The sequence below is a fragment of the Rousettus aegyptiacus genome, unplaced genomic scaffold (assembly GCF_014176215.1).
Source record: "Rousettus aegyptiacus isolate mRouAeg1 unplaced genomic scaffold, mRouAeg1.p scaffold_m13_p_5, whole genome shotgun sequence".
Taxonomy (NCBI): Eukaryota; Metazoa; Chordata; class Mammalia; order Chiroptera; family Pteropodidae; genus Rousettus; species Rousettus aegyptiacus.
Window position 1 is genome coordinate 101744614 of NW_023416308.1, and position 17974 is coordinate 101762587.

At 35.7% G+C, this 17974-nt stretch overlaps 1 protein-coding gene across 2 annotated transcripts in view; it reads left to right on the forward strand.

Annotated features, from left to right (window-relative positions):
• Nucleotides 1-17681, forward strand: part of IFTAP (intraflagellar transport associated protein) — a 56937-nt gene extending 39256 nt beyond the window's left edge. For both annotated transcript variants that reach the window (XM_016123247.2, XM_016123249.2), the window contains 2 exons: nucleotides 11125-11273; nucleotides 17430-17681. In XM_016123247.2, coding sequence (XP_015978733.2) covers nucleotides 11125-11273; nucleotides 17430-17594 — 314 coding nt within the window. In that variant the 3' untranslated portion in view covers nucleotides 17595-17681. The remainder of the gene's footprint in view (nucleotides 1-11124; nucleotides 11274-17429) is intronic.
• The last annotated feature ends 293 nt before the right edge of the window (nucleotides 17682-17974 follow it).

A 17974-nucleotide genomic window follows, 5' to 3' on the forward strand; every position in this document is an offset into this window, starting at 1 on the left:
CCATGCCACTCTGAATAAGCCCAATGTCTGATCTTGGAAGCTAATCAGGGTCAGCCGTGGTTAGCACTTGGATGGGAGACCACCTAGGAAGACCAGGTGCTGTAGGCATAAATAATAATAATAATAATAATAATAATAATAATAAATAATTTTAAAAATAAGACTAACGATATATTGTAAATGTTTCTTCTGGAGCATTTTCCCACCTGGATGGGCTGGAAGAGGCTTGATGCTGGTTCATTGATGTTTATGTAGATGAAGTCTTTTGCTTTTCCTGGTTAACATTTTTATGTAAGGATAGGTATCCTTTTTTTTTTTTTTTTTTTTGGTCAAAGGACCTTTGAAATATGTTCAAAATTAGAGTTATTTGCTTTAAAAATTCTCATTCTTAATTAAATATGCAAGAATATCTCAAAGTCAATGTTGAATGTTAGGGAAGGGGCAGTTTCCATGGGGATTGATTGGGTGGTTGACGTTTAAGTGTTGTCATTATCATTAGATGGGGGGCTTATCTGTAAAAGATGGTAGTTAAAGTGACGGTGTAGTTGGTTCAGGGGTGGTAAATTCTCTGTAAATTGGTTGTTTAAGCCCCTGCTCTGGCTTCTCTGGTTGCTTGAACATCGCAGTACTCTACCAAGGGGCTTCTTTCTTAAGCACTCTATTAACCAGTAGACTTTGCAGATTGTTTTGCTTACTTACTTGGTTCAAGTGAGATCACAGATCTAAAGGATTTACATAGTCAAGAGAGAGGTTTTCTTAACTTTGACACCCTAGGCAGCTCTGAATTTCTGTAAAAGAGAAGTTTAGGGGCTCTGTTTGGATTATAAGGGATATCTAAGGACTTAGCCAGAAGCCGAGTTTATAGAGCAAGCTCTGTGTTTGGGTTTTGGGTGATTTGAGAAGGGGAAGCTTGTAAAAAATGCAGATGCCTAGGTCCTGTTCCCTAGAGAGTCTGATTTAGAAAGACTTTGCTGGCCTCGAGTGATCTGTGCTTTCACACTAACCTAGGGGATTCTGATAAAGTTTATCTGTGGATGATACTTGGAGACAAATGGTTTTAGTTTGTATGTAGTACATTTGCAATTTAAAATTAATTTTATAGGAGGGCACAGAAGTGTACAGGTTGGGCATTTTTGTAGATGGTTTAAATTTCTTGCTTCCTGCCAGTAATGAGAAGGTCTGTATACTGACATAAACCTACTTAGCCAATGAATGTGATTTTGGTTATATCAATCTCTTAAATTAGCCTTTTAACCTTTTTCATTATTTTCATATTCTTTAAACATTTTTCAAGTTGTGTTTTTAATGTTTTTTTTTAAATCACATTTGTTACTTTAGTTTAAAATATTGCTTAAAAACCTCTCACTAGTATGATTTTTCCAGAAATCAAATAACAGGTAGTCTTGCATTTTTGTATCAAAGGTTACTGAGGCCTGAATCAAGTCTCAGTGGACCTGAATGAGCAGGTCAAGACCTTCCCATGTGTACAATCATGTGAAAAGCTCTGCTGAAAAGCAACCCTGGCTTCAATGATCTATTCCAGTTACCAGCTGAAAAGGCCACCGGAGCTTCACAATCTTCATAATGCACCGTCTGGGTCATTTGAAAAGAAAAAAAAAAAATTAAATAGTTTGTGCCAAGGTGAATTTTAGTTTGGGCCTGATTTGTATTACATTTCAGGAATGTGAGCAGAAGGCAAATATTTACATCAGATGGGAAATGTGACATTTTAAATAGGCAAGTTGCTTGTTTGATTTTGGCAACTGAGAAGTTTACTGATTAGATTCTGTTGTTGCTGCTTAAGCAACAGATTTGCCTAGGGCAACAAGGGAGTGAGTTGGGCATTGTTTTTCTACCATTGACTTCATTTGCTTACCTTATTTGCTTTCATAAATATTCTCCAAAATTCAGGAGCATGATTCTTTTCCAATATTTGATTTTTCATTTTGGCTGCCTAGGTGGACCCAGTTTTTCAGAGGAACCAACTCAGTGTGGTGGTGTTGAACAATTGTCTGAGGGTAATATTTGCCACGAATTTGGGGCTTTGTGTATATTTGACATCAAGTTAACCACTTTTTACTCCTTTGAATTTGATAAAAGTTAATTAACCTGACTGTTATCCAGCAAAATTATTATTTGGAATGGATATTAGCTGTTATGCTGAGGCCATCAGAGTAGAAAGAATCTTTTGGTCATATTTATTTATTTTTCCCATCAGTTGGCTCAGCCTGTTCTCTGTCTGAGTACAGTTGCCTGAAGAAACTTTTTGAGGTCTCCAGTTCTCAGAATTATAGTCTTAGACAAGTCTCTTGGCCAGTATGTGTAATTACCCTGTGGTTGATTGTGTTGGGTGAGAATAGGCAGCTGATTCCTGCTCAGAGATTGGTAGCCTTATTTATTTTTCATTTTCAAGTTCTTCAGTACTCCTAATTCTAATGAAGATATTGGTCAACATTTTCTTTTTTAACAAATCCTTTCCAAAATTGAAGAAGACACACAAATCTGGAAAGATATTTCATGTTTATGGATTGGAAGGATCAACATAATTAAAATGGCCGTATTACCCAAAACAATATATAGATTTAATACAATCCCTTTCAAAATCCCAATGGCATTTCTCAAAGAAATAAAACAAAAACTCATCAAATTTGTATAGAACCATAAAATACCCCTAATAGCCAAAGCAATCCTGAGAAAAAAGAACAAGCTGGAAGTATTACACTCCCTGACTTCTAATTATACTACAAAGCTACAATATCAAAACTATATGGTATTGGCAGAAAAACTAAAAAGTTTTTGCACAGCAAAAGACACCATCAACAAAACAAAAGGCAACCAATTGAATGGAAGAAGATATTTGCATATGATACCTCCATATCATATTATTATCCAAAATATATAGAGAATACAACTCAACAGCAAAGCAACAGACAATCCAACTAAAAAGTGGGCAGAGGACCTTAACGCTTTCCAAGAAGACATACAAATGGCTAATAGATATATGAAAAGATGCTCGACTTCACTAGCTATAAGGGAAACGTAAATCAAAACCACAGTGAGGTACTACCTCACACTGGTTACAAGGGCTCTCATCAACAAGACAAGAAATAACAAATGTCAGAGAGGATCTGGAGAATAAGGAACCCTCATACACTGCCGTGGGAATGTAAATTGGTACAGCGTTATGGAGGTTCTTCAATAAATTAAGAATAGAATTACCACATGACCCTGCGATCCCTCTTCTGGGTATCCCCTGAATTTTAAAATGTTTATTCATAAAGATATGTGCTCCCCAATGTTCATTGCAGCATTATTCATGTTGCCCAAGACATGGAAACAACTGAAGTGCCTTTCAATAGATAAAGATGTGGTACAGATATGCAATGGAATATTACCCAGCCATTAGAAAAGATGAAATACTGCCATTTTTGATAACATAGCTGGATCTTCAGAGCATCATGCTGAGCAAAATAAGTCTGATGGAAAAGGACAAGAATCATATGATTTAACTCATATGTGGGATATAAAACAAAGCAACAGATGAACAAACAAAACAAAACGAATAAAAACTCACTGACACAGACAACAATATGATGGTTACTAGAGGGGAAGAGGGATGGGCAGAGGTCAAAGAGGGTAGAGGGGGTCAAGTATATGGTAATCAGCACACAATGTAATATATAGATGATGTATTATAATGTTATAGAGCTGAAACTTATTAACCAATGTCACTCCAATAAATTTAATAAAAAAATTATTTACTTTCAGCAGCTTTATGTAGCTTGTGAATGACCTAGGACTCTTATTCAACAAATATTTATTAACTATGATGGGTGCCTGGAATATAATGAAGAATAAAATAGATCTGATTCCTGTTCTCAAGGAATTCATAGTTTATTGGAAGAATCAAACATTAACCAAATAATCACAAACACATGTTTACAAATTGTTCTAGACCTCATGAGAACATACATATGACAGGGGGATTTAAATTTGCCTGTGGGATAAGAGAAAGCTCTCTGAGAGCTTGAGATTTAAAGGATGAATAACCTTTAACTAGATGAGGGGGGCAGAGTGAGGCTGAGTGTTGGGTAGGAGAGTATAGGAACAGCATAAGGAACAGCATGTATAAAGGTCCAGAGCTAGGAGATGGCATCGTTCAGCCAATTTATAATTTAGGCACTTCATTTATTTCTTATAAAACTGTTAAAAGTCATTCTTTCATTGCTTAGAAGATCACTAGAAACACTGAGAGGGAAAAATCCTTGCTTCAAAATGTTCCTTTATCCCTATTTCTCCAGTTTTCATATGTGCAAACTTAACCAACCATCTATTAAGATCCAGCTTGAAAACCAGTCATCCACAAGGGCAAACTTGGTTCCCAGGCCTCATGATTACAGGAGGAAACTTACCTCCATTCCTGAGAAGAGAACAGAATCAGGAAGACAATTCCGCCCTGTTAACAGTTCCTCTGCCTATTTCTCCTGAGGGAAAAAGGAAGACTTTATCTAATAGGAAAATTGGGAAAAGAAAGTACGTGCTTATGAATCAACCCTGTTATGTCTTCTTTTGGGTTCATGCTGTTGGGAAGGTACATGTCCTCTTTTGTGTTTGTGCCACTTTTCTTATGATGGACACACCTTAGATGAGGCCCAGGCCTGCCTTATGTACTAGTTTTTAACCTTTGAGACACATTAGACTCACTTGAGGAGCTTTAAAAAAACATCGATACCTAGTGATTCTTTTTCAGTGTTCTGATGTGTGTCTGGGCATCAGCGATTTTTAAAGCTCCCAGGTAGATTTTAATGTGCATTTGAGGCTCAGAACTATCTTTAGACAGAAGTTTGGAGATAGTACACTCCATGTCTCTGCTCTAAAGTCTCCACGGATGTGAAGTAATTCTCTTTATACCTGACTGGATATGTGTTAGCTATGTAGAATTTCTCTCAGGTGGGATAGCCCAAGATCTTGACTTGAGAGGAAAGCTTGACAAATAAGAAGCCCAATTGTGTTGCTGACAAGCTCCATTTTTCAGTTCAGCTCTATCAGTTCTAAAGTTTATATTTTGGTCCCCATCTTTCTGATTCCTGTGTTAATTTTACTTTTATTTCTGTACTTGGAGGTAGAGGGAACTGATTTATGATTGCTGTCAAATGCCGACCTCATCTATGAAGTAAGTCCTCCCTGATCTTCCCCACATTCTCTTTGGATAGCAGTTATCTTTATTCTTTTGTACTTCCATTTTTGTTTATTCTCAAGTTTTTTTTTTATCTCAAAGTAGGTTTTAGTTTTGTGTCTCTTGAAAATGGCATATCGTTTATATATATACATTTATATACATATACATATGTATATAAATAGTCTAAAACTTTGTCTTTAAATTGGAATATTTAGCCTATTTACATTTAATGTAATTTCTGATATATTTGTCTTTAAACCTATATATTGCTATTTTGTTTTCTACTTGTCCTGCCAGTTTTATGTTCTTTTTTTCTTGCCTATTTTGAATTAATCAAGTGTTATTGTATCCCCCTATTTTTTTGGCCGAGTAGAGATTGCTAGGCTTGTTATTTTTTTATTTCAGCATTTAAAGATGCCATTCTATTCTTTTCTGGTCTTAAACTGAAAACTATTGAAAAATCAGATGTCAATTTGATTGTTGTTCCTTTGAAGACAATACGTTTTTGGCTGTTTTTATAATGTGTGTGTGTGTGTGTGTGTATGTGTGTGTGTGTGTGTGTGTTTCAGTAATTCCACTGTGCCTTGGTATTATTTTATTTGTATTTATTTTGTTTGGGTTTTGTAGAGATTCCGGTGTTGGGGAATTCTCAGCTGTTATCTCTTCACATATTACCTGTGCATTTTCTATCCTTTTTTATTTCCTTTCTTGCTTCAGTTGGAGTATCTTCTACCAGCTATATTCTATTCCACTGATCCTTTCTTGAATTGTATCCAGTCTGCCGATAAAGCACTCAATATTTTAGTTATTGTAGTTCTTAAAAGAGATTTTGAATAGCTTTTTATAGATTTTAGTTCTGTTGAAATTCTCCCTTTTTGCAATGTATTTTTGAAACATATTAATCAGTTATTTTAAAGTTCATGTTTCATTCTAGTACCTGAGATGTCTGTGGGTCCATTTATTTACATTATTAATTTCTCCTTTTGATCTGATGTCTTCGTATATTTGGTAGTTTTTGTTTAAATGCTGAACATTGTATATAAAAATTTGTGTAGGCCCTGGATGATGTTATGTTCTTATAAAGAAGTATTTCTTCAACATTTTACTAGCAGTTAGAGTAGGAATAGATCACCTTAATCCAATCTGGGATTGAGCTGATTTGGGACTAGGTTTTAGGGTTTATGAGGGCTGCTTGTTTCTGGGGGATAGCCCTTCAAGGTAAATCATAGACCTTCCTTCTCGAAGGCCTTTGATTCTAATTTTTATCTTCACTGCTCTGTGAATCTGTTGGTTGTTCTGCTAAGCTTCTTACTTACTTAAGTTCTTTTTTTGTAGTTTCTCAGCTTCTCTGCCTCTGCTTACAAATTGGTAAATGCCATGATTTGAAAAGCAACTTAGACTCTTATATTCACTTCTCAGTAATTTCTTTCTCTCTGGAATCTTGGCCTCTTATGTCCTGGGCTGCCCTGGAAATAAAGTGCCCAATGTCTTTAAATAGTTGAATTTTGTAATTTATCCAGCTTTTCTAGTGTTTTTGGTAGAAGGGTTGGGCTGATATTAGCTAGATCAGCAGACCTCTGCAGGTGTGGTCTGGGAGCTCCTTGGGAAACCCCAAGGTCTGTAGGTCAAATGTGTTGGTGTTTGTACTAGTTACCAAAGCAATGATAGGTAAAGATGCTAGTAACTTAGTGTGAATCAAACTATGCCAGTAGTCCTTGTAATCTTCACTATCTTGAATTTGTAGTTTAAATACTAGTTTCCATTGAAAATGTCTTTGAAGTGGCAAAAATTCTTAATTTTATTAAATTCTGATCCTTGAGTACACCTCTTTTTAACATTTTGTGTGCTGAAATAGGAAGTATGCATAAAGCACTTCTACTGCATACTGAAATACAATGGTTGTCTAATGGAAAAACACTTGTGTGGTTGAGTGGTATGCTGAACTATCTTTCTTTCTTTCTTTCTTTCTTTCTTTCTTTCTTTCTTTCTTTCTTTCTTTCTTTCTTTCTTTCTTTCTTTCCTTCCTTCCTTCCTTCCTTCCTTCCTTCCTTCCTTCCTTCCTTCCTTCCTTCCTTCCTTCTTTCTTTCATGGATCAACATTTTTACTTGAAAGAATGACAAACTATAGCTCTCAAAAAATGAATGAAGGGAGCCTCTCTCTTCAAGACATCCAATAGTACTCATTGTCAGTGATAAAAGTGGCAATGGATCAAGTGAGAAACAGCTTTTTGAAAACTTGTATTCGGTACTCTGAGCTTGACACCTCCCCAATATTTAAAGACGTTTCTGATAAAATTGGTGATGTTAACTAATGTGATTTTTATACTATATAATAAGATGTGTCAACATTTGAAGGATCTGTATAAAATAGTGAATCATTATTTTCCAAATGACCAATTTATGATGTTATGAAGTTATGCATAGGAAAAAGATTCATTTAATGTGTAAGATAGACCAATGGATTCTAACATAACAGTATGAAAAATTCACTGAAATGGTTTCAGATTGCACATTGAAACCATTTTTTTTAAAACTATGTCATTTTTCAAGATCTAGTGTAGCATCAAAGAATATCCACAATTTTATAAAAAAACTATTAAAGTGCTCCTATCCTTTTCTATTACATATCTGTGCAAGACTAGATTTTCTTCATTAATTTCGAGTGAAACAGCGTATTCCAAAACTTAAATGCAGAAGCAAATATAGAACTTTCTTTGCTTAAAGCAGACAGAAAAAAAATTTTAAATATAGAACAATGCTTCTCACTATCTCCTTTGTTTTGGGAAAATAGATTTTTCAGTAAAATATTTATTTTAATATAAATGGTATTTTAAAGATTTAATAAATGAATATTTGAAAAATCATCAGTTTTAATTTCTAATATGGTAAATATTGATAGATGTTATTCCCTTAAAGGAAAGTTCCTTGAGGTCTTCAAAAAATTTTAAGAATACGAACCACTGAGATAGACCTTCATAGCTGGAACTATGTGCAGAAGAGGCTGAGATTACTAAAGCTTTCTTATCTATATTCTTTTTCGGTCTTGGAGAGTGTCCAAAATTTCAAAAAATTTTGGCCATTTCTACATGACAACAAAGGAACAGATTGGTTAATTTTATAAATATGTCAGGCAGATTATTATTTTTGTCTAAATTATCAGATGTCAGATTGCTTACTTTTTAATGTTGTATTTGATTATGTGTTTATAGCTTTTGACTTGCTGATTATTGACTAAATACAGAAAGACAAATGGCACGAATATATATTTTGTAAATATTGGAAATTCTTATCACGTAGTTGAGAAAGAAGAGACTGAAATGTTTTTAACCAGTCTTGCCATCTGACATCAATACATTTTTGAGAGCTGCTTTGACTACAGTGTGTATCAGCCAAGATTGGTGGTATTTAGTTAAGATGAAAACAAGGCTTTGGGTAGTTACAGAAACAACAATCAATAAGATCAGATTAAGTTTCTTAAAGCATTTCAGTTTTAGAAAGTTTTACAGAGACTTCAGAAATTCCATTCCCCACTATTAATGAATATAATCCTTTTTTCCCCTGGGAGAATATTCATATATAGGTAACCTACCCATGATTATAAAATAGCTAAAGGGTAAGGTAGCTTTCTTCATAACATGTTCTATCAGACCATTCTTGTTCGTATATTTTACTCTTTTATAAATCTGTCCTTTTTAGAGTTAAGGTTCTTCATTTTGTTTTGATTATTCTTTGATTGATTTTATGTGTGAAAAATCTTATCCCTGTACCAACATTTAGTTTTTGAGGATAGAGACTATACATATTTTATATCATCTGTGATGTTCTATTAGTAGGTAGACTCTTGATGCTTCCTGAAGTTGAGATGCAGGAAATTAATTCATTTCCTATCTATAGGTATTTGCTGAGAATTTACTATGTATAAGATTCTGCTTTAGGCACCGATAGATAAGCATTTTGCTTTGACACTGAAGAAACTCATGGCAAGGAAAGTTTGGAGGATACTTAGTCTTATTGTTTTGAAGGAATTGTTCCCATGGCTATAGAATTTTTATAAAAGAAATAATTTTTGTCGAAAATTCCATCTTCTGTGAGATATATTAGAAAGGTTAGGAGGTTTAGCATAAGAATCACAGAGTTGTCTTCAGTGTAGAAAGCTGTCAATCAGATTTTAAATAGCTCTGAAAGCAGAATTGATTTTGACCTCACACTTGAACTGGTGTTTGCTCTGGCAGCCAGTGGGTCTGGTAGATATTGGTTTTTACATTAAGAGGCTTGAACCTTTCCCTTCTTGCCTTTGTTGTTCACAGACCCCAAACAAGGCTTATACCAGTGCTAGGCAGTTATACCAGGGAGCTTGATAAGGGAGTTTGGCTTTGAACTCATAGATATATTAGAAAGCCAATCTTTTTACTGACCTTACTGCGTTTAAAAATATTCTCTGGGTATAAAATGTTTAAGTGCACTTAACACTGACTAACCATGCTACTGTGCTCTTGTAATGACATTTCTTGGTCCTGAGTTTGTATGTATAATCTGATAGATTTAAATAATGTATGTAATGAAAATATTTACTTAGAAGAAGTTTATAATGTGACATCATGGGCTAAGATTGCGGGCCCTGAAGACACACTACCCAGCTTTGTCACTTTCTAGCTGTGGCACCTTGTTTACTCCCAGTGCTTAGAGCTCATTGTCTATAAAACAGGAAATAATAGAGCTGTTGGGAGGATTAGCTGAGTTGATGCTATGAAAGTCAGCTCATAAGAGTTGATTATTATTGTTTTTATTTCTGCTAGTAAATTAGTTAATATTTTAAGGTTTCAGTAATTAATCATAGAACTATCCTCTTCACCATCCCCTCACCTACATGTTCAGTTTCTAGGTTGTATATGTTCTCTGTGGATTGAGTCTTAAGAAGAATTTTGTAATTATGTTTTTCATGAAGGTGATATCTGCAGTGGTGAGAACTGTATTCCAAAAATGTTTCAGTTTTTGAGTGTCTATACGTGATCCATTATCTCCTGATATACTGCCATTGGCAACAGCCAAGGCGTGTCTGTTGTTAATTAATCACTTCCACTGAGAACAAAGTGTCTTCATTAGGATCCTCATTGAGTAGCAGGCAGCATCATCTTGAGCCAGCTGCAAGTTATTGACTGGCTCCAGCAGCCCCTCTGGTCTTTTGAAAACTTAGACAGAGGAGGACAACTGTTGTGCTTCTATTTGTTTTTTGTCCTCCTTAAAGAAAGCTGTGGGAGGTCATCAGTTGTCTGTGATGCTTCCATGTTCCATCGCACATGCAAAAATAAGGGAAGACATCCACTCATAATGGATCGATCAGAAAACTAAGATAAATTATTGAATTCTTATAATTGTGCTAAACAAGCTGGAAACACATTGTTGTTGTTTACAAGTGCTGAAAATTAGACCATGTATTCTAAATATGACAGAGTAGTTCATTTTTCTCTGAAAGTTAAAGTTCTTTCCTCTGGAGTTGTTGTTTTTTAATATATATATTTTTGAAATATTGCCAGATCATTACAGGTTGAAATCAGCACTTCATTTCTTTTCTCTTCATCCTTCAGGAAAATATGGGGAAATGAGGCAAAAATAGCATCATCTTGCCTTATTTTTCTATAGAAGTAGAAATTGGGTTGGGGGATGAGAGGCATGATCAAGGCACTCTTGAACAATATTTCTCTCAGACCTTTTGGATGGAATGTAACATTGCAACAATAAGATAAAAATAAATGCACCTAGGACTTCTACTTTATAGGAAGGGGAATCCCTTGAGTCAAGCTCCCAAATGAGGACAGGCATTGTGAAAGGGACCTACTTTACTTGAGAATATTTGCTTTATTCTTTTGACTATTATAGGCTTTTAGATGATTTAGGTCAATGTGAACTCAATGAAAGGATCAAAAAAAATATTTTGTATCCAACAGATTTGCTGCCGCTGCTGCCCGGAGAAGTGGAGCAGGACGTAATCGGTGTTCCCTCTTACATTCCTTCCATGGCCCAGCCTCCTACCCCGAGAGTAAAGAGAGTAAAGCCGAGGCCCACGGTGAAAGAAGCAGACAAACAAAGGGAAGAGGTACTCCACAGGGGACTTAATCTGTCTCAGAACTGCCTTGGTTTTATAACTCGTCCTTTCAGAGAGATGCTGCTATGCCTGTGTACTTTTGTATTTTTCTCAGATTCGGGAAAATTTAGAAAGTTGCTTAACTAGGTCCCTCTCACTACCATCTCTCTATAATGTGTGTATTTCTTTTTAAACACAGAGAGCAATTATGTTGTTATACGGAAATTGTTTTTGTCTCATGATGTACGCTATGCTATAGGACAGTGCTACCTGGGGACTGCACGATAGAAAGGATGATATTTTTTTTTATCTCTCTCAGTCTGAACCGGCCTTTTTTCTTTTTATTATTGTTTCTGAGGTCCTATAAACATCTTATATTAGTTAAGGTAAGACCAGGCTGCTATCGTAGGGAATCTGAACAATAATTCAGTGGCTGGAGGAGAAAGAAGTTTATTTTTCTCATGGAACACTCTGTGGAGGATCTTTAAGGGGTCACCGAAACTTCACTCTCCTTTAAGGCAAGGGTTCCCAAACTCTGGACCACAGGCTGGTACCAGTACCAGTGCTGGTCAGTGGCTCATTAGGAACTGGGCCGCACAACTGGAGTTAAGTGATGGGTGAGCCAACAAAACTTCATCTGTATTTGTAGCTACTTCCCAGCGCTAGCATCACCGCCTCAGCTCCACCTCAGATCATCAGGCATTAGATTTTCATAGAAGCACAAGTTCCTGGTACCAAAAAGTTTGGGGACCACTGCCTTAAGACATTGTCCTCATGCGCATGTTCCAAGTCAGGTCATCATCCTATCTGGAGGGGCAGGATGATGAGTGTGTGGGCAGCAGTCTTTCAACCAGAAATATCCACACACTTCAATTTTAAAATACCCCTTTATTACAGAACTTTGTTCACTGGTAACACAAACATATGTCTAGGATGCTTGCAGGCTTATATTAAACCCCTCAGTTGGTTAGCAAATAGAATAGTAGGGACAGCCACTTTTCAATGAGCTTTTGGAATAATGGATGCTTTTGTTGAGTAATAAGAAACTGAAATTGCAAGGTTGTTTATATCAGGAATCAGTTTTCTTTAAAGACTTGTTTATATTATTGACTTCAGTTGTGACCATACAGGTTACTGTATAGTGCCATTATAGAAGTTTTTAAAAAATGGTTTTAGTTGATGGGTTACAAAAAAAAAAATGATTTCTGGAATCTATCAAATAGCTAGTAAAATGCAATTATACCCTGTATGTGATTGTATCTTTAAAAGCAATTTAAATTTCTTCCCAGGAAATGTGAACATTTTTAAATGTTGGAATCGAAATGAGATAAACAATTTTTGTGTTAGCAAACTCATGAGACTGATGAATAACTTCTGTATTTTTTATTGAATGTCCAGAATAATGTCTTGATTGGAATTTTTATTTTTAACCACAATTTGTTAGAGAAACTGTCCAGAACTGCCTAGAATCATACATAACCCTATACCAACTCTGCCTTGGTTTAATAGTATTAATCTTATTTTAAAGTCCCCAATGCCAGTAAAAGAACATAAACATCAATTTCCAGTAAATACATCCTCCAAGGGACGATTTTAGGCTAGAGATAGTTGCTTCCTGAGACTTCAGTCTCAAAAGATGAAAATGTGTCCTGGACGTTCTGACTTCTTTTAATTGCCTAATAAAATCCGTAACTTCTTAATATGGATTGAACCAATTTAATTGTTAAAAATAATTTATCACTGTTTTTATACATATGCATTCCCCCCTTAAAGTCATTTTCCAAGAACCTTTCACTTTCCATTGTGAATAAGTTCTTGCCTTAGTTAATCTATTTTGATGAATTTCAGAAGTTTTGAAAAGCTACGTAGAGCAAAATGAACTCACATTATGAAGATAAAAAATTGTGAGTTCCTCCCAGTCCATAGAAGGTTCATTGAAGAAACATCTGTGGTATTTTAATGGCAGATCTCCTGTTTTCCCAATTCATAATGAGACTTCAAATTTTTTCACCTGTAAAAGTTTATTTACTCTGTTACTTTGTAGGATAACCTATAGCTAAATGCTGCTGTTATTGATTTGAGCATTAGTTCTGTTTTCTTTAATTTGCTTGTGTGGTACTATGAATGAAAATGATTCCTCCTGTAACAGCGTCTCTCTTAGATTAAGCCACATGAGCAATTTTAAGGAAACCAGCAGTTTCCCGATGGTGCACAAATTCTATTCCCTGAGAGGCGACAAAAAGATTTCAATTAGATTTGAAATTAGACACCTGAAATCCACATATTTCTCTCAGCTCCTTAGGCAAAAATAACAAGTTAATAACTTAATTCACAGTTGTTTTCTGTTTAATAGTGGGGGGGTTTGGTGTTCCATTGCACAATTTTTTTTTCCTTTGAAATAAATCTGAGTTTGAATTTGTAATTTAAAAACCTTGGAGTCTTTTAGCTTAGGACCCTTACATGAACCAAACTTGAAAGAAGAGAATTCCCAAAATGTGCCATAGTAGCTAACAGCTGAAATACATAAATAGAATTGCAACTTTACTCTATTTTGAAAACTGTCATTTCAAAGATCACAGTGATGTCTTCTGAATTGCAGTGAACACCTAGTTTCATTTGAATTACATATGTGCCTCTTATCTTGGAAGACTGTAAATTCACTTACATGTATTTTCATAAGCTTATCTAAATTAAAATGCAAAAATGTCAGAACTAATGTCGAGTTCAGCGCTGTGCATATAGTAGACATACAATATATATTGAATGAACAAATAAATAAACAAAAAAACTCTGGCCACCTACTGGGAGTGACTTTCTGGTATAATAACATAGTTAGGGTCATTCTCTTTTTTTTCTCTATTGCTTCATTCTCTTTAACATGTAAACATGTTCAAGTCTTCTCCATTCTTAACATAATGAAACAAAGCAACACAAAACACAACCTTCCCTTTACCTTGGACCCTTCTTTAGCTACTGTTTATTCTTTTTCCTCTCTTTTCATCTAGACTTCAGAAACCATTACACTTGCCTCTACTGGCTGACTCTTTTTTCCTTCCCTCTTTCCTCATTCAATATACTGCAAAATGTCCTTGGTTCCAATCACCTGTCTGGCAGTATTCAGAATAAAGACACCAATTACTTCATGTGTGCCAATCCCAGTGGACACTTTTCAGTCTTTATTCTAATGGATCTCTCTAATGTGTTTTTCACCTTCGATCTTCCCTGATACCCATAGTTCATTGGTTCTCCACTTCCCTGCCCTCCTCAGCTTCTCTGCATATTTCTCTGATTGTTTTTTCCCTGCCTGCTTCGGGGGTTTTCCCTCTATCCACCGCTGTGAGTTGTCCTTCTTTAGGATTCCATGCTAAAACTATATACTTGGATCCATTTTCATCTGTATGTTACTACCTTTTATGCTTATGTTTCTAAATCTGCATCTCTAGCCTCAGACATTTTTTCAGAGCTTCAGGTTTGTGTATTTGGTTGCCTGTTGACATCTTTATCTGGGTTCCGTTAGGAACCTTCGAATTTTCTCTTTTTAGATCTGAATCAGACACTAATTTTACTTTTAGCTATTTTCAAACCTCTGCTACCAGTGCCTTGTTCTTATTATCTCTTGCCTGGACTGTTTCAGCAGGCTCCTGACTAGTCTCCTCAGCTCCAAATCTACCCTTTGTTTAATCTTCAAAGTGACCTGTCTAGATGTAATCTCTAAGAGAGCAAAGGACCTTTCTGTTTTGTACACACCTATGTCTCTAGCACAGGTCTCATTGTAAGTGCTCAGTTAAAATCTGAATGAAAGAATTCATCTGAAATGCATAGGTCACTAGGTTTTCAAAAAATCTTTCAGTGACTTTTCATCATCTGTAGGATACACAGAATACAAAACCTGTCATGATCTGACACCATCTTTTTCTCTTGCCACTGTGTACCTTACACTTTATGCTCTGATAGCAAGGAACTACCTGTAGATTCACACATGTAAAAATCTGTCTTCTTTCCTTGGTCTGCTCATGAGAACTCCTCTTATCTGCAAAGCTCTTCTTCCTCAACCTTGTTAACTAGTATTACTCTTCAAGATTTTGCTTAGATATCACCTTTTTCAGAAGGCAAAGTGAGTTCCTCTGGTAAGAGTGGTTAGTAAAAGTCTGGTCAGGTTTTAGAGGCTTCGGGGCAAGATCCAAAGCTCCACCATAGTGGGCAACTTGGGTACAGGCAGTCTGAAACTTGACGGACATGCCATGACTTTAACCAGGCCAAAAAAGCCAGCAGGAATCACATCAGCCTGACAGTGCTTGTGAAGATGGGGGTCCCTCCTCACCCTCTGCCAGGAACCGTCAGAAGTGGCTCAGGCTGGCACTGTGGCCGTGCCTGCAAGCCTCAGTGCTGAGTAGAACTGGAGGTGGCAAGGACACTTATATTCAGGAAATGAACATGTTGTCTCACTGCATATGTGTTCCTTTATTTGAGCTGGTCTTAGCAATATTACCCCACTGTCACTTTGTGACGATGATAAATTTAATCTCAGAAAGTGACCAAAATGGATCACTCTGCAGACTGATTTGCTTCCTGTGTACAGGTGCTTTTTAATAGCCAGTCAGGGTAGTATGTGGAGCCTTGAGCATTTTTTTTTTTTTAATGATGAACTATGGGATTCGTTTAGCTTATTTATAAAAAAAATCTTTTCTCCCAAAGAGCTACGACTTGGTTTAGGTAAAACTTTCAGGGTTAATTTTTGCTCGTGCTTTTATAGAATAGGTGAAGGCTTTATCCGAAGCAGCATACTCTGGATTCAAATCCTGCTTCTCTCCCATACTAATTGTGTGGTCTTGGGAAAGTTACTTAACCTTTCAGCACTTCAGAAGATGGGTTGTTTGAAGATTACAGTGAGCGCCCCCATGGCTCCTAGTACTGGGACTGGCATGTGGAGGGAACTCACTCAGTGGCAGCTCCATCGTTATCTTTGTCAGGAAAGTATGCAGACACTTTCTAATAAAGAAGAAATAAACAAATCCCTGAAATTTGTTCTCTTGCTGGTTGTACTAAGAAAAGATGATAGTTGGCTGGGTGTTTGCTATTATTAACATCACACACCTAACTATAAGATGCAATTTGCTGAACAGACAGGAGATATCTACTCTTAATGGTTGTGGTTTTCTATTTTATTTTTTCACGTTTAATAACAGCACATAGTTTCTGAGCTATCTGCTCCACTTTGAGAACATTGTAAAAGCCGCTCAACGAGATCATATTCCATGTAAGAATATTTAAAGCCGATTATAGTTTTAGGGCATTTTTTTCAATCTTGCATAAACCATAGTTTTCAATTATTTTAGCATCACCATACATATTATAGAGGTGCTGGATGATTTCATTGTATCACACACCATTTGCTTTTGGAGGAGCTTTTTAAGGGGTGATACAATGAGATTTAAGGCATTCTCTTTTTGTTTATTAGAAAATATGCTTTTCTATCTACCTTTCTTTAAAAAGTCTTTAAAACTCACAGATTATGGATAAATAAATACAAAATTATAAACATCTCTTTGTAGATACTTTGACTCGTAAATAAATTCTGTAATATTTTAAAAATTCTTGGTAGACAAAAGATATCCTGGACTTTTTAATTTACCACGATACCATGTGTGTTTACTCTCCTATTATTGGCCCGGGAATTATAGGTAATGTTTGAAGAATTAAGTATATTAAGTGTAAAGTATTATTATCTTTGAATATTATGTTTAATTGATATATCTTTTTTAGTAAATGGTGAAAATGTATTTAAGGTTGATCAAAATCTGAAGATGTATTTTCTCACATTTTAATATAACTCTTAGTTTTTCCATATGCCTCTAGCACTAACAATAACAAGTGGAAAAATTGTGATGAATGTGTGCAAAAGAGACATTCTGATTCTTGCCGTGGGTGGAATTAGTTAGTGATACTCATTCAGATGTAGGATGGTATAAATGGGGCATGTTAAGAGGCTTAAATTAGGTCAAATTGAATAATTGAATTTATTCCTTTACTTAAAAACAGCTTAATCAGCTGAGAATGCTGAAGTCTAAAAAAAAGTTTAATTAAATATTAATAGGGAGTGTATATTTTCAATTCTATCTTCATTTACAGTGATTGTATATGATTTTCTTTCTTTGTTACTTTTTATAGATACTCAGAGATGAAGTTCAGCCCTTCTCACTTGATGAGGAATTTGATTATGATACTGTGATGCTAACCCCCAAGTTCACGCCTGGAGAGATGGAGGCCATCATAGAACTGTCCAAACAAAAGAGAGAGAGCACCAACAGAGATGTGGAGGAACCCGGTGTCTGATTCATCAAGACACTTTGTGTTTATTCTTATTTCGTTCTTATTCAAGCAGCTTTAGGATAGAAGATAAACCTACTATAATCTCCTTTGTGCATTGATTTATCAGAGTTATTTGGCTGTAGGGAGATGCGACTCGCAAGACCACAGAGATCTCTACTGTTACAGAGTTCCCCTCCGTCATGTTATGGCTACATCCCAATGGAAGTGGCAAAGGGGGACAGGAAGCAACATCTACGGAAGGGTCCGTTTTGATGAGAGCGCTGCAACTAGGTAACATAGGGTATTAAAACAGATTGCAAACATCATCCCACCTTCTTGGGAGTGAAGGACAATTGCATATGCAAACGTCATTGTAGCTCCTGGAGAAGAATTGATTATGTGGA